Raw genomic sequence first — 26,689 nt, forward strand, 5'->3', positions numbered from 1 at the left:
AAAGGTCAGTGGGCCAAAGGTTGGGTGATTAAACAGACCAGTTAGAGACAAAAGGGCTTTGGTTAAGTCTCAGAAAGCTGTCCCCAAATGTTTTCAGGACTTTACTGCTATTACTTTTATTGTTGCTGCCTCTTTCCCCTAATGTGCTGTCCAGAGCAGAGCCGGGAGAGGTGTGGGAAAGAGAAGGCTGTGGGTCTGGTGTCTCCGGCCCTGGGAGAAGGTGCTCAGAGCGTGGCAAGGCGGTCAGGCTGGGGCAATGGACAGTTGAAAGGCCAGCACCAGGATCTCTCAGATGCTGCATCCTGAGGTGATGAGCCACTGGCGAGAGGCAGGAAACTGTGTGTACGCCTCCCCTTGGGAGTAGTGACCTGGAACCCGGTGGGGAAGAGGGGGTCAGTAAGCTATCATGAAGCAGAAGTAGATAGCAAGGTCCTCATCCAGGAGCCAGGCTACCACCTCAACCTCAATGTCCCTCATAAAAAAACCATGATGCTGGCCAGATTGAAGCAGAAGGCTAGGTTAAATAGGTGGTCACGAAGGGCTGCTGTGTCTGATGTCCCGTCATCCTCTTGCTGAGCCATGTCCACAACCTGCCACATCTCCCCCACGGAGGAGGCCACAAAGTGCTCTTCAAAGTTCTCTTGATCCTGGTCTGCAACCGTGGAGAGGGGGAGGCACTGAAAGGGCCGATCCTAACCTGCCCCCGCCCCGATCCTGGCCTATACCAGAAAGGTGATGAAGTTAGAGAGTCTGAGAAGAAGTTAGGGCCTGGGGCTTTTGGCCCAATTGTGCATCCCCTTATCCTTGGCCAGGGAGGCGGTGCTCCATCTGGAGGTCTCCTCTGGTCTGTATTCAACCACAGCCCCAACTCAGGTGCGCACATACCCCATTTCTACCTCAAACGGCCTCCTGCAAAGCATTACAACACTTGGGGTTGGAGGGACCACCCCAGGGAAGGGATGGAAACTACAACCTCTTCCAAGATAAATGCACCCCTGCCCATACACACGAAAGCCACCTGTGTGGTGCTCTAGCCAGCCCGTGGTATGTCTCTGAATACGTCCCCCGCTAAGAACCCTGCTCTAAACCCTTTACCTGACTCTCTCACGCTACAATAATAAGGGACCGGGCTTCTCTCCCCACAACCCGACCTATCTCAGGTTTCACTCCAGCCTGATAGGAACTGGGGGGCTGACTCCAAAGAGGTCTGATCCCTAGCTCCAGACACTGTTGTCCTACCTGTGGAGGGTGTTTTCTCGTTCTGACTCCTCTCGTTGGGATCCAGGCTGCCTTTCTGAAGCTTCGCTCCCTTGACCCGCAGCAGCAGCAAGATGGCGGCCAGGAATGCTGCCCTGCAGAGCTGGGAGCCCAGGGAAGTCATGGGCCTGCCCATCCACCACCTTTGGTCTTCCCTACTCCCCTATGCCCAGTCGGCTCCCCCCACCTCCCTCCCCTGTCCCTGTCCCAGCCCTTACCACTTCCCTGCACCGTTTTCTTCCCTTCCCTTCCATAGGACCTCTGATGTCATGAGCTTTGTGACATCACAGCCATGGGCCTGCCCCTCATTCAGGTCACTAGAGAGTTCCCTTGCCAGGCAAGAGAGTGGTGAGTAGCCAGCAGAGGCTTCTAGGATGATCCTACTGCATCACCCTGTGGAGGGCAACAAAATGACTTCAGAGTTTGTGAAGTACTTTCACATCCATTACATCATGAGATCGATATAGCAACTGGGACTCAAAGTAGTAGTGTCATCATACCCATCATATAGATGAGGAAACTGAGGTTCACAAAAGAAATGACTCTTCTGCTTAACATCACACAGACAATAAAGGGCGGAGCAGGACTCTCGACCACCTCTTTTTGTTTTAGTGTATATTTATTTATTTTGAGAGAGAGGGAGGGAGAGAGAATCCCGAGTAGACTCCATGCTGTCGGTGCAGAGTGTAACACAGGGCTCAAACCTCAAGATCATAACCTGAGCCAAAATTAAGAGTCAGGCACTTAACCGACTGAACCACCCAGGTGCCCCTTGACCACCTCTTTTGATTCCAAACATCACAGCTTCCTCTCTTCCATGCAGCCATTCTCTAAGGTAAGTGGCTTGTATAGAATGTGGCCCAGAGCAGATGTGGAAATATCAGATCCTCAAGTCCTGGGCTGTACCTGAAACTCAGGTCCACCAAAACAGAGGAAGGTAGAGAGGCATAGGTGTTGGGGGAGAAAAGAGTACACGGTGTGTGTGCGTGTACGTGCACACAAACACACACACACACACACACACATGAATGTGTACATAGAGAGAGACAGAGAATGGGGTACCCTGTGCCCAAGCAGAAATCATTCCCTCATTCTTCACCCTCCCCTAGACTTTCCTCTCCCTAAGCCTTTGGCCTCTTGAACTGGTAGACAAACCCCTCTTCTCTCATTTTACAGCCCCTCATACTCTCAGACACAAAGAAAAAGTTGTTAGAGGCTCATTCTTCAAACTCCTTGCTTGATGGAAGCAGAGTCTTTTTTTTTAAGTTTTATTTATTTATTTTGAGAGAGAGAGAGCATGCATATGAGCTGGGGAGGGGCAGAGAGAGACACAGAAAGAGAATGGGCAGAGAGAGAGAGAGAGAGAGAGAGAGAGAATCCCAAGCAGGCCTTGCGCTGTCAGCACAGAGCCCAACGCGGGCTCTTGAACTCACGAGCTGTGAGATCATGACCTGAATGGGATCAAGAGTTGGACACTCAACTGACTGAGCCACCTAGGTGCCCTGTAGTTAGAGTCTAAAGAAGCAGCAGCATGGCAGTGAGGCCAGGATCCCAAATAACAGATTTCCAGAAACTTGCCTCAAAGCCCCAATGCCTGCCAGGCCTGTGAAGCTGGTGAGCACAGACCTGCTGGCAGTAATGGGCGGTGGCTAATTATCTGCTTCCCAGAGCAGAGATGGCTGGGGATGGGGCAGGTGGGATTGGGGAGGTAGGATAGAGTCCTGCCCTGGTGAACCAGAAAGCAATGCAGGCCAGGAGCTACAGGGCAGGTGCTGGGGCAGGTGGGAGGAGATTGTGGGCACACTTGAGCTATCACAACCCTCTCACACCACTCGTGGAGCCCATGCATCCCACGCCTGAGTGAACCACCAAGTGCATGTGCAGGAACGTGTACCCTTTCTGGAAGACGGAATTGTAGACGTGGAGTACAGCTGGACCTCTGCTAGCAGAGTGCTCACCAGGAGGCCCCCCTGGGACAGCTGCAACCTCTTGTATACTTCCCGCCCACCCAGGCCAGGTGACTGGGGAGTGGTACACGAGGTCACTGGACGGTGGGGGAAGAAAGATTCAAGTAAGCAGGTGACCCTGTTCACCCCTACCGTGCACTCATTGACCTTCATGTCCAGGAAACAATGCTTGGGTGGAAAAAAGTCACTAATCTGGTTACTTTGGGGGAGGAGCTTCTTGGTTCCTGGCAAAAAGACAAGCCAACCCAGGCTCAGTGCGTGTGGATGGGGAGGGCCGCTGGGGGTGGGACAGGCAGGCGTGAAAAGAACTGGGTTGTACTGACCACCGTTCGTTGCGTTTCCTCACCACCTGCTGCTGGTTCCCTGTGTTGGGAGAGAGAATTCGAGCAGGAATTTAATTTGTTTTAGTACAACAGCAATTTAAGAACTCTGGAAAACAAAAAGGGTCAGTAATTCCACTATTCAGTGCTAATCACTATTAATGTTTTAAAGTGTATTCAAATCCTTTCCTTACATGGCTGTGGGTATGTGGGGTGGGAGTGTATTTCCTAAAAAGATAAAATCCAGGCATGATGCATTTCCCTCTCCCTACATCACATCCAAATAAGAGTTCTGACTGCTTTGACACCAAGAGGCTCTGGGACCTGAAAGTGTAGTGAGGGGCTCCTGGTCCCCTAGCGGCCATCAGGGACTCTCCTGACAACTGAGGGAAGCTGCTACCTGGGGGGAGAGGGGTCCTAGGTGTTCTTGTCCACTGAAGGCTGAGGGAGCATGAAAAGGGATGAGGGAGAAATAAGGTGGCGGAGGGGGCTATGGCAAAGGAGAAGGAGTCAGGGGAGAAAGCCAGCGGAGAGCAGGCAACTCCTTAAAGATCAGGGGTACGGCTGACCCTCGAACAACACGAGGTTAGGGGCACTAACCCCCCAAGCAGTCAAAAGTCCAAGTATATATTTTTGACTCCCCCAAACCTAACTACTAATGGTCTACTGTTGACTACAAGCCTTACCCATAGCAAACTATCGACTGGCACATATTTTGTATGCTATATGTATTATATATTGTATTTTTATAACAAAGTACGCTAGAGGAAATACATTGTTAAGAAAATCATATGGAAGAGAAAATGTGTTTACAGTACTGTACCGTATTTATCAAAAACTATCCTCATAGAGGTGCACTTGTGAATGGGGCACCTGGGTGGCTCAGTTGGTTGGGTGTCCGACTTCAGCTCAGGTCACGATCTCACGGTTCGTGAGTTCGAGCATCGGGCTCTATGCTGACGGCTTAGAGCCTAGAGCCTGCTTCAAATTCTGTGTCTCTCTCTCTTCCCAATCCTCCCCCACTCATGCTCTGTCTCTCTCTCCTTCAAAGATAAATAAAGACATTAAAAAAAAAAATTTAGAATTGGACCTGTGCAGCCAGCCTGGGCCAGTGAGAGGGTGAAGACCCAGAGGGGGGCACCTGTTGCTGAGCCCCCCTCTCTCCCCAACCCCAGCCCCAAGGACGGGGCCCTTGGTGGCGAGCCCCCCTGTACCTGCTCTGTGCGGCTCTGACTGGGCCGGCCCCTCCCCGCCCCCACCGCCTCCAGGATTAGCTTTATGGGTTGAGTATTTCTTAGGCGGGCCTCCTTCCTCTGCCAGTCCCTGCTTATCAGAGCATCTACAACCCCCACCTCAACCTTATCACTCAGTCCATCTCCTTAGACTGGAAGTCCCAAGGCTTCAGAGGCCATTACCATCCCACACAGCCCCAACCCCCAGCAAAGCAGAAAGTTGCCCTACAAGGTGACCCCCCTCCCCTTTCCCAGCTGGCATCTCCCTACCACCTGGGTGAGAGCATGGTTCCTCCTGGTCTCTGGCATCCCCTCTCCCTTTCCTTATTTGTTTTCCTTTCAATTCCCCTTCTATAAAGGTCACTTTGTCCATCCTTCAATCTTGTAGTAAAAGAAGAGGGGAGTCCCCTGCTCCTGAAGACCCCCCAAGGTCCTGTGTCCCCCCAAGTCTCTCACATCTGTACAGACCGAAGATTCAGAAGAAAAAGCAAGTTATGGCGGATGATTTGGAGCTAATTTTCCAGCTTTAAAGCCAGTCTAGTTTTGTTACTAGCCGTGGGCCATCACCCTCCCTCTCTGTGCTCTGCCCTTCTCTTTAGAAAATTAGGAGAGCCCTCAGCCTATTCCCAGGTACCGCATCTGTCTCTCGGGTGACTCGAATTCAGTAACAAGCATTTCCAATCAGAAGAGAAATAGAAACCACCCTATTAGAAAATAACACAAAAGGTGATGTGTCCTCAGTCCTGCCTCATCATTCCCGAAGAGAGTCCCCAGATTTCTCTGTCCACCACCTCGGCTCAGCTCCTGCTGTTCCAGTTCTGGGGTCTCCCCTGACTGGGGCTCCACAAAGCTGGGAAGGAAGAGAAGTTTCACTGAGGACGTGGCCTGGAAGCCTCCGGGAGGCTGGCTGCAACGTTGAGAACAGAGACAACCACAAAGACCGCAACACAGACAAGCAGCGCTCAGGGCTTGGAGCCCATCTGCGGAAGGAGAACCAATAGTCACTGAACTCTTATGCTCAGGCTTTACAGACACATGAGACAGTACAATTATTGGCCCCATTCTACAGTTTGGAAGACTAAGGCCTGGGAAGCTCACTTAACTGATCTGTAAGGGGCCAAGAGCCAGAGTTCAAACCAGGACCTGCCTGATTGTCAAGCTGGAGGGCTTTTACTTTTCTACTTTCCTGTATCCCAGTAAGTGCTCACCTTGCATGTGGGGCCCACATTCTGGGCTTCATCCTTGCTCCCCCTCTACATCCCACAGTCTCCTAGCCTTCCCCTGTCTCCCCTGCAGCCCCAGCCCACTGCTGAGAAGGAAGTTCCCTCCTCCACCTCCCCTCCCAGCTCTAGAGCAGGTTCTGTGCCCGGGGGCTCTCTAGAGAGAGCTCCTCCCCTCCAGGTAAAGCCACATTCTCCTGGCAGGGCCCCCAGTCACCTCACTGCATACACACACACTCCACCCACAAACTGCACGCTGTATCCACAAGTCACACTGGAGATACACTCACTCTCAGTCCCAACCCCAAACAGACCCCGCCTCCTCCTCTGTGGACTCCTAGACCGGCTCCTTTTACCACATTCCCTAACCTGCCAGTGCCTGAAAGAAGACGATATGGGGTCTCCTCCACCTAAGGCAGAGGGGCCCAGGGTCCAACTCCAGAAACTTCTGGCCTCCTGGCTGTTCAGAGAGCAGGACTGGGATCAGCATCTGGACGAGGCCCACATGCTGCAACAGAAGAGGTAGGCTGCCCCAGTCGTGCCACGTCCCACCTCCCCCTGATCCCCCAACCCTCTGATCCACTCCGCTGCTGTATCTCTGCTTGCAGCGGCCCAGCATTCAGTGTCAGGTGGTCGGGTGCACCCAGCCCACTCCTTCCGAACCCCAGCTGTCTCTGTCAGTGGGCAGGAGGAGACTCGGTGTAGATTCGAAGCCAGGGACAAAGTGACACTACAGCTCCAACCTGCCTGGCTGGTGGAGGAGGGGGCTGGGGGACAGAAAGGGAAGGGAACAGAAGAAGGATAGAAGAAAGCAGATTGGGGGAGGGGGAGGACAGGCAGGTGAAGGCTGGTGGGGAGCAAATTACCGGGGAAGGCACGAGATCCTGCAGGTTTTGGAAGACTTGTTGCCTGGAGAAAGAGCGAAGCATTCCCATTAGCGTGAAGGAAAATTGCTTGTGTGAAAAAGAGGAGGAGAGCTGTGTTCTGTAGAACTTCTGGAGCTGACCAGCTGATGAGGGAAACTCAGCTTATCTACCTTTTATTGAGTGTCTACTTTGTGCAGCGGAATGCTGGGTCGGGAGGATCATCGGTAGACTGAATGAGGCCTGTGCCTGCCCGGGGGATGCCTGCAGGTCAGGTGGGGCTGATGTGTTTCACGGAAAAGCAGCGGCCAGGGCGGGGACCTATATCCTGCAGGTGGGCCTCTGCCTCAGAGCATCTGGGGAACCTGTCACCCATCTGAGAGCTGCCTGGGGATGGGGTGAGCAGACAGTAGCAGGCCTGCGGTCCAGCCAGGGCTGGCCTCGTGGGCAGGTGGCCTCTACAGCGGCACAGGATCCCGTGTTGCAGAAAACCCCTGCACTTGGTTTAATGCGCTGCTGTGGTCAAGTTGAAATTCTTAATTTTCGAACAGGGAGTCCTACATTTTTCTTTCGCGCTGGGCCTCACAAACGGTACAGCTGGCTGTGGCTGCAGTCGGAGCTCTCATTTGGGAAAGGCTCTCTGCTTGCTCACCAACCCCCACCCCAGGCCCTGTGAGGGAACCTTTGGCCTCCCCACCTCCCTCGAAACTTCAGGGTGAGGCCAGGGCAGTCTTGGAGAGAGAGTTGGGTTCTGGACCTGCCCTCCGCAGAGGGCGGTGCGCTAGAGGCCTGGGCGCTGAGGCTGTGTGCGGTGCGTCCAGCACAGGGGGTGAAGCCAGGTTAGCCCTGGTTACCCTGAGCTGGGACTATTCACCCTGAGGGTCTAGGTGAGGTGGGGAGGGCGCTGGCCCTTACTCTGCTGGTCCCTCCTGAGAGTACTTTTCTAATGGGCAGACCTGAGCTCCACCTCAAGATAAAAACTTCTTCTTTAAATAAAAATGTTCTTCCCCCTGGCTCACAGGGCAATTGGAAGAGAGGATGGGGGACCTGGGGACACCAGGGGAAGCACTGGTCAGTCTGTTTGCCTCTCATTTCTCCCCTCGTGACCCTCCCCTGCCTTGTATTCACCCTGGGATCTGATTTGTGCCTGCAGCTTTAGCTTTTTGGTTCATCCAGGCAGGGAAGAAACAAAGATGAACTGACAAGAAGTGCCTTAGGACGGATACCTCCACAGGGCTTCTGCTCCTAGCTGCTAGGTTCCCAGAGGAGCCCAAGGCTATGATCCTCCTCAGTTATGAATGGGGTAAAACACGGAAGGAATCCGTCCTCCGCAACCCCGCCCCCCCACCCCCCACCCCCACCACACACAGCGTGGATCTGACTCTGAGCAGCCCTGAGGGGTATTTGGAATTTTGGCAGCTTGTAAATCGCCTAAGTTCCAACAGCTGGTCCCTCTCTGCCTCTCTGCCCCTCTGGTCTCTCTAAGGTCTCTCTAACTCCCTTAGCCTAAGGAGAGCTAGCTCAGCAGGCCTGGGAGCAGGGGTGAAAACATTTACTCAGCTTAGGTGGATTCAGCTAGGCCCGATGGCCTCCTGTCAGGGTCATCAGGGCCACCAGCTCTGCAGCATGGGCCCCTTCTGCCCCCACAAGTCTTCTGCCCACTGGAACCTTGAGGCCTCCCCCCACCCCCGCCAACCACCCCCCACCAGACTTGGGCAGAGCTGGCAATGACACAACCATGGGGGAAACTCTCACCCCAGTCTGACCCTCAGCTAGAGTCCAGTTAACGACTCCTTGCAATGTGTCACTGCACACTTTGTGTGACTCGTATCTGTTCCACATAGAGAAGGTCTCTGATCCTCTCTCTGCCTTTGGCCTCTCAGTGATTCTATCTCTACTGGACTCATGTTCATCTTCTCCCAGGATCCGAGAGTCTCCACTGCTTCAGGCAGCCAAGGAAAATGACCTGTGTGCCCTCAAGAAACTTCTGCTGGACCGAAGCTGTGATTTCCGACAGAGAGGTGGGTTGGGTGTGATGGAGCCAGGCCACCTGCCTTGCCTAGCCCCAGGACGCTGAGGATTTCTGCGAGGAAGCAGGGAGAGAGCCTTGAGCCAGAGCCCCTTCCTCAAGGTGCTCTTGGAGGTGTTTGACACTCCTCTCTTACTCCCCTCCAGGAGCCTTGGGGGAGACCGCGCTGCATATAGCGGCCCTCTATGACAATCTCGAGGCCGCCGTGGTGCTGATAGAGGCTGCCCCGGAGCTGGTCAAGGAGCCCACCTTGTGTGAGCCATTTGTAGGTGAGGAGCCCACACAGTAGTTCAAGGTGGAGACAGGTGTGGGAGAGTCTGATGTCACCTCTTAAAACGGGTCTCCGAAGGGTGGCCTGGGAAGAGGTGCTAGAGGGTTCAGGAAGGTTGCCCTTGAGTTGGAAGGCATGCATACGTCCCAGTCTTGGCCTTTAGCATCCGTGACTTTCTTTCTTTTTTTTTTTTTGAGATTCATCTCTTCATAGAGGGCTCCAAACGCAGCTGCCCTTTATTGATTGATTGATTGATTGATTGATTTATAATTTAAATCCAAGTTAGTTAACATATAGTGTAATAATGACTTCAGGAATAGAATTTAGTGATTCATCACTTACACGTAACACCCAATGCTCATTCCGACAAATGCCCTCCTTCATGCCCATCATTCATTTAGCCCATCCCCCCACCCAACTCCCCACCAGCAACCCTCAGTGTGTTCTCTGTATTTAAGACTTTCTTATGGTTTGTCTCCATCTCTGTTTTTATGTTATTTTTGCTTCCCATCCCTTATGTTTTGTATTTTAAATTCCACATGAGTGAAGTCACATGATATTTGTTTTTCTCTTATTTCTCTTAGCATAATACCCTCTAGTTCCAACCATGTTGTTACAAATGGCAAGATTTCTTTCTTTTTGATCACTGAATAATATTCCATTATATATATATATATATATATATACCACATCTTTAAAAAAAAATTTTTTTTTAACGTTTATTTTATTTTTGAGACAGAGAGAGACAGAGCATGAACGGGGGAGGGTCAGAGAGAGGGAGACATAGAATCTGAAACAGGCTCCAGGCTCCGAGCTGTCAGCACAGAGCCCGACGCGGGGCTCGAACTCACGGACCGTGAGATCATGACCTGAGCCGAAGTCGGCCGCTTAACCGACTGAGCCACCCAGGCGCCCCGGTACCACATCTTCTTTATCCATTCATCAGTCGATGGACATTTGGGTCCTTTCCATACTTTGGTTATTGTTGATAGTGCTGCTATAAACATTGGGGTACATGTGCCTCTTTGAATCAGTGCTCCTGCATCCTTTGGATAAATACCTAGTAGTGCAATTGCTGGGTCATAAGGTAGTTCTATTTTTAATTTTTTGAAGAACCTTCACACTGTTTTCCAGAGTGGCTGCACCAGTCTGCAATCCCACCAGCAGTGCAAAACGATTCCTATTTGGGGCACGTGGGTGGTTCAGTTGATTAAGTGTCCAACTTCAGCTCAGGTCATGATCTCGCGGCTGGTGAGTCTGAGTCCCATATCGGGGTCTGTGCTTACAGCTCAGAGCCAAGAGCCTGCTTCACATTCTGTGTCTCCCTCTGTCTCTGCCCCTCCACCTCTAGTGCTCTGTCTCTCAGAAATGGATAAACATTTTAAAAGAAGGTTTCTCTTTCTCCCCATCCTTGCCAACATCTGTCGTTGCCTAACTAAATTGTTAATGTTAGCCATTCTGACTGGTGTGAGGTGGTATCTCATTGTGGTTTTGATTTGTATTTCCCTGATGATGAGTGAGGTTGAGCATTTTTTCATGTGTCTGTTAGCCATCTGGATGTCTTCTTTGAAAAAGTGTCTATTCATGTCTTTTGCCCCTTTCTTCACTGGATTATTTGTTTTTTGGGTATTGATTTTGATAAGTTCTTTATAGATTTTGGATACTAACCCTTTATCTGAGATGGCATTTGCAAATATCTTCTCCCATTCTGTTGGTTACCTTTTAGTTTTGCTGATTGTTTCCTTCACTGTGCAGAAGGTTTTTATCTTGGTGAGGTCCCAATAGTTCATGTTTGCTTTTGTTTCCCTTGCTTCCCAAGACATGTCGAGTAAGAAGTTGCTGCAGCTGAGGTCAAAGAGGTTGTCGCCTGTTTTCGCCACGAGGATTTGGATGGCTTCCTGTCTTATCTTTAGGTCTTTCATCTGTTTTGAGTTTATTTTTGTGTATGGTGTAAGAAAGTGGTCAAGGTTCATTCTTCTGCATGTTGCTGTCCAGTTTTCCCAGCACCATTTGCTGAAGACACTGTCTTTTTACCATTGGATATTCTTTCCTGCTTTGTCAGAGATTAGTTGGCCATACATTTGTGGGTTCATTTCCGGGTTCTCTATTCTGTTCCATTGATCTATGTGTCTGTTCATGTACCAGTACCATACTGTCTTAATGATTATAACTTTGTAATACAGCTTGAAGACTGGGATTGCAAGCATATGTGACTTTATTTAGCCATTCACTGTTTCCTTTCCTTTCAACTCCTCTCATGTTCCCTGTAGGACAAAACTCTGTTTCTTTCTCTTATAGCAACATTACAGTGATTCCATGTACACCCTACCCACAACAGTCAAGAGGTGGGGACAGTGAGGTGGACAGCCTGTGAGACAAATTGCCCTGAGTCTCAGGCCACTGTGCTAAGCCAAGGGCAGAAATCTATGCCAGGACCTGTCAGGGACCTCCTGCCTGCCAGTGAGATGTTGTGTCCTTGGAAGAATTGGGGACAGCCCCATCACTGAGACGTCTCTCTCTCTCTGGGCCAGGTCAGACCGCCCTGCACATAGCCATTGTGAACCAGAACGTGAACTTGGTGAGAGCCCTGCTTGCCCACGGGGCCAGCGTGTCTGCGAGAGCCACAGGCACGGCGTTCCGCCACAGCCCCCGCAACCTCATCTACTTTGGTGAGAGCGGGGCCGGGGCTGGGAGGAAGGGACATCATGGAGGTGGGCAAGAGCAAAGGGAGGGTGGGCCGAGGAGGGCCGGAAGCAGCTGGGCCTTCCAGGGTTTCAGGCCAGAGCCAAGCCTCCCCGCGCCGCGTGCTCCACCCCTGCCTCTGCTTCTGCTGACGAGTGTCCCCGAGCCCAGAGCTGCCACGCGAGGGCAAGGAGGCAGTCACTCGGGGACACTGCCCATCCCCCAGCCCATCGGACCCTCACGGCAGCGAGCCTTCTGTGTCCACAGGGGAGCACCCCTTGTCCTTTGCTGCCTGCGTGGGCAGTGAGGAGATGGTGAGGCTGCTCATTGAGCATGGAGCTGACATCCGGGCCCAGGACTCCCTGGGTAAGAGCTGGGGGCCGGGAGGGCAGGGGCCACCCCAGGTCGGGCAGGGCATCAGCGGGGACTTCAGCACAACGGCCACGTGACGCCCGCATCCTCCCCCAGGAAACACCGTGTTGCACATCCTCGTCCTGCAGCCCAACAAGACCTTTGCCTGCCAGATGTACAACCTGCTGCTGTCCTATGATGGGCGCAGGGACCACCTGCAGTCCCTGGACCTCGTGCCCAATCACCAGGGTCTCACCCCCTTCAAGCTGGCCGGAGTGGAGGGCAACACCGTGGTGAGGGACACTCCCCTGGCCCCATGGTGGCCTTTCAAAGACCCTTGGTGCCCAACTGCCCGGAGGGTGGGGCCCCTTCCTCCCTACTCCATCGCTAAATGCTCAGCCTCAGGGACCCCTGGGCGGGAGGCTTTGAGAATGTCGCTTTAGGACATCTGCTCTGGGAGCCTGGCGTTCTGTTCCCTTTGCCCGTCCTCCTCTTTCAGATCCTTATAGGGTGTGTGGGAAAGAAAGACAACCAGAAAAAAGGAGGCTCACGCAACTAACTGTCCATCAGTCGCAAAGAGCGGGCTGCAGCCTTTGTCAGCGGTGGAGACCCCCCCGGCCCAGCTTCTCACACTGACCCTCTGACTTACCACCGTGTCTTCTCAGATGTTTCAGCACCTGATGCAGAAGCGGAAGCACATCCAGTGGACCTACGGGCCGCTGACCTCCACTCTCTACGACCTCACCGAGATCGACTCCTGGGGGGAGGACATGTCCTTTCTAGAGCTGGTGATTTCCTCCAAGAAGCGAGAGGTATGGGTGCCACAGATGACCAGGGGCTGTCAAGTGTCTGAGCAAAGCCTGTCCATTTGCTTACATCCTGGGCTCCAGACACTTCCCTGATTTATAATAAATGGAGATGAGAACCGAACCATGGAGCCTTTGGGAGATAAGTCCAGTCTGACTGCGTTCTCCCTCTGCCCAGCTCCAGCCCTTTCTGCTTACCTTTCTCATACTAACCTTTTAGCTGAGGGACTCTCCAAATGGAAGCTGCTTTGTAGCATTCATTCATTCATTCATTCAGCACACTGAGGACCTTCTGAGTCCCAGCTGCTGTATAAGGAACTGAGAGTACAGAAATAAATCAATCATAGTTCCTGTCTGCTTCCTCACACCCCACTCCCTGTCTTCAGGAAGTGCAATGGAGTACAATGTATGCCACCATAGGAGTCTGCACCATGCACAGTGGCAGCAACACTGAGGTCAAGTGACTTGTCCTGGATGGGCCAGGAAAGATGTCACAGAGGAAGGGCTTGAGCTGGGTCTTCTAGGGGAGCTGAAATTCACCAGGAAGAGGAGGGGAAAGAGAGCTCCCCAGAGAGCGGGAAACACGTGCGACATTCTGATAGTACTGAATTGAGTGAACGGTAGGAAGGGAAAATTTGTCGAAGACTCTAGGAGCAAGGAGCAAATGCTTCGGGTCCTCGGAAACTTCCAAAATAGTGGCAAGATAGAATTTCTGTTGTTTATCTGCAACCTGACAATTTCCTAAGAACCTATCTGCCATAAAATGCAGGCAATCGTTAGTAAGAGAGAACTTGAAAGGTCACTTTGTGTGATCTTACTCAGAGAATATTCCTGGAAACAGATAAACTTCTATCAGGATTTCTTAGGAAATAGAACGCCAATCCCGCTGTGTGAATTGTGCCTACATAAATCCTTGATGTCCGGTTTCAGTGAGCTCTCGGTGTTCACCAGGTTTTATTCTTGTCTTAGTCAGCTACTTTTCCTTTCCTTCAAAATTCCTAGCCCTTTTTACAACTCTCATAGCCTTCCCCCCTTAGTTCCCTCGAAGCCCAGATTCCTACATTATGGCAAAAATTGAGGCTCTCTGCAAAAATCGGGTTCCTCCTACTTCCTGCCTTGAGCTGCCAAATATATCAGAAACTGCCCACCATCTCCTTCCCTCTGGGATCAGCAGAAAAGGTATTCTGTTGGCTAATGGTTCATTCCTACAGCTATGGTTTGACTTTTGCCTTTTCTTACTTTCTCAGATGCCTCATCCCCTCCACCCCCCACTCTCATTTGTGCTTAACCCCTTGCTGTGTACTTCCATCAGACTCCAGCCCGCCGCGGAGGCTTAGATGGTTGCCTCATCCAACTTTCCGTGCCTCTACTGCTCCCCTCCAGTGCCTAAGACTTGCAGAGAAAATAGGACCACTTCCTTGCTTGAACCCCCTGTGCTCCCTATTGCATTCGGAAAGATAATTCAAACTCCCCACTGTGCTCCCAATACCTGATGGTCTGACTCTTATTTACGTCACCCCTTACAACTCCTGCCCGCCACTCCCCATGGGTCTTCTCACGTCCCCAGATGCACCTTGTTTGCAGATGACCACCTCTCTCGCCTGGCTGCCTTGGCGACTGCTGCTGCTCGTGGACTTATCTCTAACTCCCCCTTCTTTCTACTAACTACTGCTTATCCCTCAAAGCCTCATTGGGGTTCTGGCGTCTCGTGCTTACTTCTTTAACAGAATGAATGGTGATGATGCTGTTGTTGCACTGCCCTCTGGGACCTGGCGGGAAATCCAGCACTCCTCACCGTGCCAGTCACCCCCTGCCCCCCAACCTATGCACTGCTTCCATGGTAGGCTCGCCAGATCCTGGACCAGACCCCAGTGAAAGAGCTGGTGAGCCTCAAGTGGAAGAGATACGGACAGCGGTACTTTCACATTCTGGGTGCCTTGTACATGCTCTATATGATCTGTTTCACCGCCTGCTGCATCTACCGCCCCCTCAAGTTCCGCTTGGGCAACCGCACAGATCCCCGGGACAACACAGTCCTCCAGCAGAAACTGCTGCAGGTGACTCTTCCTGGAAGGGGATGGAAGGGAGTGGGAGCGTGGGGTGCTGGTGCTGGGCGCCTGAAGGATACCTACCCAGTCCCTACCCTGAAAGGCACTACTCACTGGGCTCCAGCGGCTACAGGCTCCTGGTCACGCAGACAGAAATTCGGCATGAGATAGCCGACCAAAAAGGGAGCTTAATGAGTAAAAAACACACTTACCCAGGGACCTGTGGTTTTCCTCGCTAACCCTGAAAGAATACTTGCTGTTACGAACACCATACATTTGTGAACTTCCTTATAATTCGCAAGCCCTATTGTTCAAAAGGGAGGAAAATCATACTCCAAGTACATTTCTGAGTCCATTTCTGGTCTGTTAGGGCAACATGGACGTCCCTCCTGGCCTGCCCTCTCTTCTGTGTACCGTCAACATGAGGGCATTGGCAATCCTGTGTCAGCTGTCAGACCACCTGTCAGGTCCCCTGCACAAGGTCCCTGGATTAAGTAGCAGGTTGAAGTAAATAATTTCTGAGGCTCCTTTTATGCCTGTGGGCTTGCCATTCTGTAGTGTTGTTCAGAGACCCAGGGTGGTAAGGATGGCTGGGCAGAGGTGTAGAGTAGCTGTAAGAGTCTGCTGTTGATGGGAGCAAACTCTTCCTCTCGGGTGACGACATTAGTAGGCTCTAATGGGAGCCCCTGAGCATCTACAGTCAACGAGTGTGGCTACTTTGGGTTGGTTTACAGTTCGTGGCTAACCACAATTTTTGTCCCGGGAACCTGAAATAGCCAAAGGTGGGTGCAGGTATGTGGGCAGAAGGCAAAAGAAGGATTTTGCCAGGCGAGTAAGAGCTAGGTGACTGGAGATTTATGTTCCATGGAGGATGGGCCAGCCACAGGTATGGCAGCCTCAGCTAGGAAGAGGGGTAGTTCGGGTCAGAAAGAGAACATAAGTTGCTTGCTTCGTCTAGGAACAAAAACCCCGAGTCAAGTTAGGCCAGAGAGAGTGGGATACACAGAGAAACAACAGGGCAGAGCCTCATTAAACCGCAGAGTTGGTCACAACACTCCACCTCGCTTGCTCCTGTAACTGCCTCTCAGTATATATTCAGCGTGCTCGTGTATCCAGAGCTTGTCTCTGACAAAGGAGGGTTTGCTGCCCAGAGAGAATGATCCTGAGTGTGGAGTGGCTGCCCTGTTACAGCGGGCACCAGTGTGCTGGGGGGAGGTTGTATTCCATGCATCTCAAATTGGGCACAAAGGCTGGCCCTGGTGTGGAACCCACACAGGGGGAAGTAAGGACACTGAGAAGATGGCCAAGTGAGATGGGTGGGAAACTAGAAATGGGGAAAATGCACACCCATGAATGAGCTGAGGGTGACTGGGCTTTTCCAACATTCTAGGCCCTATTTCCCAGATGTGTTGTTCTCCCAGTCCCCCTTTGTCTCAAGCTTACCTAGGGATTTTCTGGATTTAGATTGTAGATAACGTTCTGGCCTGAGAATTGGGTGATAACTGAGCAATTGAGTACTCTAAGTCTCCTCCCTATGTGCCCCTTTCTGTTTAGGACATGACTAACATGTTTTTTGACCCAGATAGTCTATATTAGGAAGATCCCCTCCCCTTGCCTCAGGACTAGGTGAAGCATAGTTTTAGCTAAGACAACCTCCTCATCCTTCTCTTTTCTTTCCTCTTTCCTTCCGTTCTTCCCTGGTACCACTTTTACCCTTTTGTCTTTCACTTAGATAATAGCTACTTTAACCCAAATAGAAGACTATTGACTTTCAAATATTCTTTTCTTGGTCAGGGGAGAGAGGCTAAGGGTTACAAATGGTCTTATAAGAGGATCGGGTAGCAAAGACCACCAATGGAAGGTCCCTGTTGTTTGGTGTTACCCCTTGAGCCTTGTCCTGAATTTATGGAATATCTGGGTCCTCTTATTCAGTAAATAAATCAATCTGGATAATATCAGGGGCTTCTCAGCTGATCACCATGATCTGAAAGATCCTGATTTCATGATGTACTGGGCTTATTAAATAATAGGAAATTCTCTTTTTTTCCTACTTTATATTACTTGAGAGTCTTAGAGCAATGAAAATGCACCAAGTGTGCCTTGGTTTGATTTTTTAAAGTTTATTTATTTGTTTTGAGAGAGAAAGAGCATGGGAGCATGAGTGGGGGAGGGGCAGGGAGAGAAAGGGAAAGAGAGAATCCCAAGCAAGATTAAAAAAAAATGTTTGTTTATTTATTTTGAGAGAGAGAGAGAGAGTATGTGAGCTGGGGGAGGGGCAGAGAGAGAGGAGACAGAAAATCCCAAGCAGGCTCCACACTGTCAGCGCAGAGCCTGATGTGGGGCTCAAACTCACAAACCATGAGATCATGACCTGAGTGAGCCAAGGTTGTGCTTAACTGACTGAGCCACCCAGACACCCCTTAACTTGATTCATGCAATTGTTGACTGTTAGTTGGCCCATGGGGATTTATCTTAGACAAATGAATACTTTAATATCCAATTATACTAATAAATTGGACGCACAGGGCTCTCAGTCACAGAAGAATTTTCTCTGTGGATCTCATGGGATCCAGAGAAGTCACTGTGCTCCATGAGAGCTGCCCAGCCTCACCTTCTCAGGACAGTTGAAATGAATGGAAAAACTCATCTATTTATATGCAACAAAACAAACTACACAAAAGCAGACATCCACGAGGATGGAGTTAGTGTGTCTCTGTCCAGTTTTGGGGCTATCTTAAGGGGTTACTTCACTCTAAGATGCCTCATTGTTCAGTCATTAAAGCTGTGCTTCCAGAGTTTCCTAAGCATGCTATTAATTAACTGGATTGATCTCCTACCTCCATTCAATGTCTAGTTGGTTTAGCAGAATGACATGCATTGCAGTCCTAGTTCTCTTGGGTTTCCAGGGGAGCAGAAAGTTCAAAGTGTGGGAGTCAGGTGGCTTGGGTTTTAGTCCTGGCTTTGAAACCAAATAGTTATTTGACCCTGCACAGATCCTACCTCTTACTAGATTAGTGACTTTTCACCAAGAAGGGAAGCTGGTGAAAACACTGGTTCCTAAGCTACACCACACCTAATAAATCAGAATGTCCATTGATGGTATTTTTAAGAACTCTCTGAGTGATCGTAATATTCAGCCAGGGCTGAGAACTACTGGCTTCCATTTCGGGTATCTATTCGTCTCTAACTTTCCAGTCTTAAGTCAATCACTCTGGTCCTTTAGATTCCTGATGTGCTGTTTAGCAAAAGGGCATTGCTCTCTCATCAAATTTCCTTTTTGTCTCCTGAAGATTTCCTCCATCTCTCCTCTGCCTACCGAACCTAGACATTGTTATAGGTGTTAGAAATTCAACATGGTCTGAGCAGAATACACACTATCTCTCTGCCCTTTTGCAGTCTACAGACTGGTGTACATTAATTAAAGGAATAGATATTTCATTACAATCCATCATTGTTACAATTCACAATATTTTTTCCTCTGGTAAGGAAAAGGACAGGATGCTAAGAGAGCTTACAGCAGGCGCCTGGGCATGCTGAAAAGCCAGAGAAGGTTTCCCTGAGGAAGACACCTAAGCTGAGAGAGCTGGATACCAGTTAGAGGTGAAAAGTTAGTTCTAGGCAGAAAGAATGGACACACAAAAGCCCTGAGGCAGGAAGAACTTTGCCAACATCTGAGGACTGAAAGAAGAGCTAGAACACAGGAGCCGCGGTGAGGGCCTCCGGATGAGATTGTCCACGTGGATCCTTCTCAAATCGTGAAGTGCCTTGTAGGCCATATTGAAGATTTTACTCTCTATCTCAAAGGTAATGGGAAGCTGAGAAGGATTTAAAAATTTTTTTTGGTGTTTATTTATTTTTGATAGAGGCAGGGAAAGGAGAAGAGAGAGGAAGACACAGAACCCAAAGCAGGCTCCAGGCTCTGAGCTGTCAGCACAGAGCCTGATGTAGGGCTCAAACTCACAAACTGTGAGATCATGACCGAGCTGCAGTCAGTCACCCAACCAACTGAGCCACCTAGGTGCCCTCAGAAGGACTTTAACTAGGGGAGGGACTTGACAGGACTTATGGTTTAGAAAAATGTCTGCGTAGGATGGAGAACAGATTTGAAGGGGCCCGGTGGATGTGGGGAGACTAGTAAAGAGGCTGTTCTAGTTCGGCAAGTGAGAGATAATGGTGGGTAGGCCTGGGGATGTGCTGGGGGTTGGCATCACTACTGTACAATGGATTTGGTGCAGGGAAGAAAGGAGAAGACTGTGGCAGGAACGACTCATAGGTTTCCGTTCATTTAAAAGCATGAAATCTTGCCATTTGCAATGACGTGGATGGAGCTTGAGCGTATCATGCCAAGAGAAATAAGCCAGTCAGAGAAAGACAAATACCTTGTGATGTCACCCAAAAGTGGAATTTAAGAAACAAAACAAAAGAAAAAAAGAGATAAACCAAAAAGAAAAGAAAAAAAACCACTCTTAACTACAGAAGACAAACAGATAGTTAGCAGATGGGATGGGTAAAATGGAGGAATAAGAGTTCATCTATCTTGATGAGCCCTGGGTGATGTATAGAATTGTTGAATCACCATATTGTACTTCTGCAACTGATTTAACACTATATATTAACTAAACTAGAATTAAAATGTTTTAAAAGAAGAATAGAAAGTAACCCTGCTATAAGAAAGAATAACTAAGAAGACAGCAAACAAATTGAATAATTCAGAAATAATTTATTAAATATTTGCTTTGTGTGAAAAAAAAAGAAATTGTCCTCTACTTGTCATGGTCAGTGGGAGTGATCTTTTCACATCGTTACTCCTCACAAGCTCTGAAAAACCCAAAGCACCACAGCTATTTGAAAAACCCAACTGACCTCCAGCTGTACACAACTTTGTTCAGCGTTCCTAACCAACTTACTGTGAGACAAGCACAGCAAATTAAAGAAGAAAAGAGGCGAGGAGAAGTAGGGAGCCTGGTAGGTGAAAATAGCATCTAACTGAGCATCAAACTTAGTGCTTGCTTTGTGCACTTTACATGCATTTATCAGTGCTTGGGGGAGCTGGTTAAAATGCAGATTCTAGGAGGTTCCTGGGCTGCTTAGTCAGTTGAGTGTCCAACTCTTGATTTGGCTCAGATCATTATTTCAGGGTCGTGGGATGGAGCCCCGTGTCGGGCTCCATGCGAGCATGGAGCCTGCTTAAGATGCTCTCTCATGTCTCCCTCTGCCCCTCTCCCCTACTTGCACTCTCTCTCTCACCCTCTGCCCCTCTCTTCTGCTTGTGTGAGTGCTCCCTTTCTCTCTTGATTTCACCTCATGTCGTGATCTCACAGATTGTGAGTTTGAGCTCTGTCTTGGGATCTGGGCTGACAGCACGGAGCCTGCTTGTGATTCTGTCTCCTCTCTCTTCCCCTCCCTGCTCTCTCTGTCTCTCTCTCTCTCTCTCTCTCTCTCTCAAAAATAAATAAATAAATAAATAAATAAATAAATAAATAAATATTAAAATAAGTAAAAAAAAATAGATTTATTTTTTATAAATAAATTTTATTTCCGCAGATTCTGACAATAAAGCTCCAGTGAGACCTGAGATTCCTAACTAGCTTTGGGGGAATGCTGATGTTGTAATTCTATGAACCACATTTTGGATGACAAAGCATTAGATCATTTAATCCATATAGATATCCTAATAATTAAAGAAATCATCACCACTTTAAAGACAGTGAATCTGAAGCCAGAGAGCTTAAGTACTTTGGCAAAGACACTCAGCTAGTAAGAGCATCACTGGAATTGGGATTTTGGTCAGCTTTATCTCAGAACTTCACCTTTAAATACCAACTGAGGTCATTTCTCTGTCCAGAGTGATGTGCCGAACACCAGTGTTCTTTCTTAGTGGACCCACTGCGTGAGAAACTCGTGTCCCCAGGCTTTGAGGGCTACCCACACTCACCTGTGTCCAGCTACAATTGATCTGTCCCTGCAAGACAAGGGACATGGAGTGTGAGGGGCAGCCTGGTTAGAAATCCCTGAAACTCCTCATTATTAGCCAGCAGGACTCTTTCTGGGCACTTCATTCCTTTGCAAGCTGGGGTCTTGGGGAGGTAGAGAAGGTCTAGGACTGGAATTTGACCACTGTTTCTGCTGTCTTCCCACCTCCTCTGGGTGGCCCATGCTCCATGCCTGTCTCTGAGTGGTTCAGGTGACTTTGACTCTGCTATGCCCACCCGCTCTGGGCATTTCCTTCAAGGCAATGAGCTCAGTCAGCTGGTAAATCAGAGCAAGGCCATTAGGCTCACAATGAAGTATGAATGATCAGCCTCCTCAGGGGATTTGGCTGTTGACAACTCTGAAAATTCCAAGCCATATGATGATGTAAAGAATTCCAGTCATTATTGAAAGACATTTATTTTTAGAGTGGGGTGGAGTATTTTCTCAGTGCATTATTAGCCAGGCTTGCTTAGGTGACCTTGAGCTACGAATATGGAAATCCTGAAAAGGCCTAATTCATTGTGACCTTTTCCCCATATGCCTCCAGAGAGGTTTCCCAGTCCCACTTCCCGATTCTGTCTTTATCTCCTCTTTGCAACTTTCTGATCATGGTCAGCTTGCACCTGCCTTCTTATCCCCTCTTTTCCTTCCTTCTTTCTTTCCAATCAATGGAACATCCACTACATGGTGCATTGTGGGTAAAAAGCAGTAGTATGTCCCTGCTCTCGGGGGACTCTGAGATTACCGGAGAGGCATTTGTGGTCTTTATGAAAAGATTGCAGTGTGCTGGGTGAGGTATGTAAGCAGAGTGGTGCCATGTGCCAATGGGAGAGCCCCTGAGCGGGGTGTGGAGGGGCAGGAAAGGAGGCCCAGGAGGAATGCTGTGACCTGAGTCTTAAGGCTTAAGCAGATGTGAGCCAGTAAACTCATGGAGGAAGACATTCTAAGAAAAGGGCACAGTCCATGCAAAGACCTGACTTAACAACTGAGAACCCCAATAGTTCAATGTGCCCGGAGCATCACACAGAATATGGGGACACAGAGGAGAAGCCAGACCAGCAAGGCTTCTGTACATCACGTTTGCTAGTCTGGGTCTTATTGTTCTTTATTCTCATCTAATCAAAAGAATTAGAAGAACACATGCACATGACTTGAAAATCACATGGCAGGTATAATGAAGAGCAGCAGTGTGGGGGCCTCTCCTGACCCAATGTCTTATTCCCTGGAGGTAACCCAGGTTTTACCTCTTCAAGTTTTCATTCCTGTTGCTGTCTCCATGCTACTGAATAATATGCTTCCATCTTTATTCATTAATTAAATCTATACATTATTGGAATATAATGGGATTATTGTTGGAATATTTGGAATTTCTGCTATGGTAAAGATCTAGAGAGTGCCCTCCAATCTTATCTCCCCTTCATTTCTATTCTGAAGACTTCAGGGAACTAGGAATGGTAGTGAGCAGCTCAGCCATGTGATGCTATTTGCATTTTAGAAAGACCAGTCCAGAAGCATGGTGGATGGTGGGTTGAATGAGGGGAAATGATTTCATGGTAAACCAGATGACAGATGCTGCAGGTTTGCATTAAGGGAGTAGTGCTGTGACTTGAGAATGGACGGGGGAAGACTTTGAGAGAGAATTGAGAGACTGAATGTATAGGACCTTGAGAATGAGTGCCTCTTCTACTTTATTTTGTCAAACATGACCTTGATTCCAAAATTCTTTCAGAAAGACCACACATCCCAAAAGCTGTGGATCAGCCTTTCAACAGAGACAGAAAATCTCGAATACAATCTCCAGAGAGTAAAATTCTCAAAATTTAAGGGAAAACTCATTTACCAGTTTAAGTTTAGGGTTCAATTCACAAAGGTAGTTAATTAAGAGGAAATTCTTATTATCAGTTCAATAGACACCAGTAAGTCATTTATAAAATTCAATGTTCCTGTCTGTTTTTTAAATGTTTATTTATTTTGAGAGAGAGAGAGAGAGAGAGAGAGAGAGAGAGAGAGAGAGAGAGAGAAACAGAGAAACCCAAGCAGGCGCTACACTGTCAGCGCAGAGCCTGACCTCACAAACCATGAGATCATGACCTGATCTGAAATCAAGAGTTGGACGCTTAACCAACTGAGCCACCCAGGTGCCCCACTCCTGTCCATTTTTAAACCACTAAAATCTTTCTGAAAGATTTTACAAACAAAAGAGTATCTATTCCGAACCGAGAGCCTACGTTAAACACATGGTGTGAAACACTAGAATTCCTTTAAAATCAAAAGAAAAACAAAGTGTTTTAAAAGCCCACTAGTTCCTTTATTTTTTCATCTTTATTGATGTATAATTGACAAAGAAAATTGCAAGTTTCCTAAAGTATACATTGCGGTTATTTGGAATACGTACACACGATGAAAGGATCCCCACCATCTAGTTCATTAACACACTCATCACCTCACATATTTATCTTCTTTCTTTGCTTTTGATGAGAACAATTAAGTTCCATTCTCTTAGCAAATTTCAATTATATAATGCAGTGTAATTAACTACAGTCATGTTTTACATTAGATTCTTGGAGCCTATTCATGTTATAGCTGAGAGTTTGTGCCTTTTTACCAACTTCTCCCTATTTCTTTCACCCCACCGTCCCTTTTCTACATTCTGTTTCTGGGATTTTGACTTTTTTTCTCTTTCTTTCTTTTCTTTCTTTCTTTCTTTTTTTTTTTTAATATTCCACATATAAGTGGTACCATGCAGTGTCTCTCTTCTCTGTTGGGCTTATTTTACTTAACATAATGCCCTCAAGGCCCATCCATGTTGTTACAAATGGCAGCATTTCCTTCTTTTTTGTGGTTGAATAATATTTTATTGTATATATATATATATCCCCCATATCTTCTTTATCCACTCATCTATTGACGGACAGTTCCTTTACATAGATGAGCCAAGGAAAAAAAGGTCGGTGGCAGTTCTTCAGACATACTAAACCAAGATACAAAGTTTTAAAAAGAATTCAAACTTTTTGTACAAACACATATGCGGTTATTTTATTTCTACATTTAATATTATTTTATTTCTCTATTTAATATACTTACCAGTTATTCCACTACTCACTACCTGATTCTCCAAGAGGAGTTGGAATGTTTTACAATTAAAGAGAGATGCTATAGGAACATTAAGATAAAGAAAAAGAAGGAGGCCCGTGAAGTGAATTTCAGGACAGAAGAGGGGGTATTCAGTTAGAGCTGAGGATTTAAACAAAACACAAAACAAAACAAAATAAAACCAAGCTCTGAACTTCCTTGGAAGCAAGGCAAAAGGGAAATTTCCCATTAGATGATAAAATAAAATTGACCAGTTTGTCAAGAGAACATCAATTCTCTAAACAACAATAACAGCAACAACAGCAGCAACATCAACAATAAAGTAACTGAAGTCTAGCCAAGTTTGTTAGATCACATTGCTCACCAACCACATAGACATCAGCTATTTTTTTGATCTCTCCTGGTCCCATATGATTTACCTGAAACATTTTCACCCTCTGTTGGTAAGTCTGGTTCTACTCTTCCATAAAGGTTATATCCTTGTCTTCTACTGAGCTGTCAGTTTCTGAATATCTGTGGGGCTCCTGGTGGGTACCTTCTTTATATCATAGATCACCTCCTACTACATAGCATCTCTTCCTATTTCAAAACTATGCCTCTCACTGGACCAGTGAATACACACTCCAAGTAGCCTGCTGAGGGATGCTCAGAGGTTCCAGTTTATCAGAAGAGCAGAGATGATTAGCATTCCTTATGCCTAATGAGGGATCACATCCTTCCTAGCTTAGATCATCAACTTTCCCACTGGCCTCAGGGATTCTCAACTCCATTCTTGCTTGGGTGCACTACTCAGAGAGGTGACCTTAGAGAAGAGATTTCCTAAAATTTTGAAGTGTACCTGAATGTGTTGAAATTATTTGTACATTTCATGTGGGGATGACATATATATGAACACAGTTTTCTGGTAAGAGGGTCCACAGTCTTAATGATATTCTCCATAACCCTCCAAAAGTTGAGGATCAGTATTGCAGCATTCTTTCACTACATGTGTGTAATGTTGTAAGCCTTTTACTGTGAAACAACAGGCCCAGAAGAAGGATGGTCTTCTTTTGTCTTGACCTTAGGGCTGTACCTTCTACACCTACTGCTCAGGATAAGATGGGGACCCTTCCTCAAAACTAAAATCCATTCAATGTCTCTAACCCTCTTTTCTGACCTTTTCTATATTACCACATCATAATATAATCATAAATATATCTATAGTGATTTATGGCTCATAAAGTACATCCAGATACATCCTCTAATTTAATATCTACAATAACACTAGGAATAAGCATTAGAGTCTCCATTTTTACAGATGAGAAACCTCAAACTCAGAGAGGTTTAGTGCCTTATTCAAGGTTCTGCTAAAACTGGCAGATTCTGGGCCTATTCTGGAATCTGAATTCTGTGAGGTGTTTATAGAGTAGTCTACCTTCCAAAGACCACATAAGATTGGAAAAGTTGGACTTTCAGCATAGCCAAAACCATCCCAAGCCAATAATGCCTCTTCCTGTTGGTTTAGTCTTCTTAACTTGATGCTGTGAAATGTGATCTCAGCCCCTTGGTACACACATCATAAATTACCACTCATAATATATATTATAGTGATTTGCTCAAGTTATTTAGAATGTATATTAAGCCTTGAATACATAGGTTAATGGCCTGGTCATAGAATTAAGCACAATTGACAAATACAATGGCAGGGGAGGAGGGTAATGGTGGTGGTAAGGGGAACTTTGCTTCATCTGGGATGGACTTTAGTTGCTTTAGACCACCTGCCCCAAAAGACTTGATTCTCAATCCATCAAAAAATACTTCTTACTCCGAATTTACTCCCACAGGAGGCCTATGTGACTCAGCAGGATAAGATCCGTCTGGTGGGGGAACTGGTGACCATCACGGGGGCTGTGATCATCCTGCTCCTGGAGGTGAAGTACAACCAGGGTCCAAGCTGAGGCCATCCACCTGGGGCCCCAGACTGAACTGCAGTCCACATTGTCTTTTTGTTTTACTGGCCTTTTCCCAGATCCCGGACATCTTCAGGGTTGGTGCTTCTCGCTATTTTGGACAGACTATCCTCGGGGGACCGTTCCATGTCATCATGTGAGTGTCTCTTCCTTTCAGTCCCATGTCTTCCCTTGCCAGAATTGTTCCAGGTCCCCATTCACTCTCTGGGACCTAGACTTCAGCTGACTCTCACTTCTAGGGATTTTTTGCCCAGTGGGCTTATATGTGTGTTTTGGGTGTAAGGACTAAGCCTGAGTGGGTACCACCCAACTCATCACCATGCTAGAGGAGACTTGGAATATTTCCTCTCTCACTCCTTGTTCCCTGCCCCCTCCCCCAAGCATCACCTATGCCTGCATGGTGCTGGTGACCATGGTGATGCGGCTCTCCAACATGAACGGGGAGATGGTGCCCATGTCCATTGCCCTGGTGCTGGGTTGGTGCAGTGTTATGTACTTCGCTCGAGGATTCCAGATGCTTGGTCCCTTCACCATCATGATACAGAAGGTCAGTGCCTTCCCCAAAGATTCCTCTGGCTTCAGCAATAAGTCCTTTCCAGACAAAGGGAGGAGATGGAGCTAGGTGGCC

The 26,689-nt window shown here is 48.1% G+C and overlaps 2 protein-coding genes across 2 annotated transcripts in view; one reads left to right on the plus strand and one right to left on the minus strand.

Annotated features, from left to right (window-relative positions):
• Window positions 1-57: 57 nt before the first annotated feature.
• On the minus strand, window positions 58-1,856 carry LLCFC1 (LLLL and CFNLAS motif containing 1). The gene is made up of 3 exons (XM_040471736.1): window positions 1,476-1,856; window positions 1,240-1,360; window positions 58-652 (listed from the first exon to the last, which is right to left on the minus strand). The coding sequence occupies exons 1-3, from the start codon at window positions 1,509-1,511 to the stop codon at window positions 474-476; spliced, it is 336 nt and encodes a 111-aa protein (XP_040327670.1). The 5' UTR covers window positions 1,512-1,856; the 3' UTR covers window positions 58-473.
• A 2,736-nt stretch (window positions 1,857-4,592) lies between these two features.
• The window catches only part of TRPV5 (transient receptor potential cation channel subfamily V member 5), a 30,034-nt gene continuing 7,937 nt past the window's right edge, over window positions 4,593-26,689 (plus strand). The window contains exons 1-11 of the mRNA XM_040471737.1: window positions 4,593-6,518; window positions 8,783-8,880; window positions 9,035-9,157; window positions 11,691-11,828; window positions 12,109-12,207; window positions 12,310-12,485; window positions 12,858-13,004; window positions 14,843-15,055; window positions 25,936-26,022; window positions 26,121-26,197; window positions 26,443-26,608. Of these exons, the coding sequence (XP_040327671.1) occupies window positions 6,391-6,518; window positions 8,783-8,880; window positions 9,035-9,157; window positions 11,691-11,828; window positions 12,109-12,207; window positions 12,310-12,485; window positions 12,858-13,004; window positions 14,843-15,055; window positions 25,936-26,022; window positions 26,121-26,197; window positions 26,443-26,608 (1,452 nt within the window). The 5' untranslated portion in view covers window positions 4,593-6,390. The remainder of the gene's footprint in view (window positions 6,519-8,782; window positions 8,881-9,034; window positions 9,158-11,690; window positions 11,829-12,108; window positions 12,208-12,309; window positions 12,486-12,857; window positions 13,005-14,842; window positions 15,056-25,935; window positions 26,023-26,120; window positions 26,198-26,442; window positions 26,609-26,689) is intronic.

This window comes from Herpailurus yagouaroundi, unplaced genomic scaffold, assembly GCF_014898765.1.
Source record: "Herpailurus yagouaroundi ecotype Mexico unplaced genomic scaffold, PumYag 100, whole genome shotgun sequence".
Taxonomy (NCBI): Eukaryota; Metazoa; Chordata; class Mammalia; order Carnivora; family Felidae; genus Herpailurus; species Herpailurus yagouaroundi.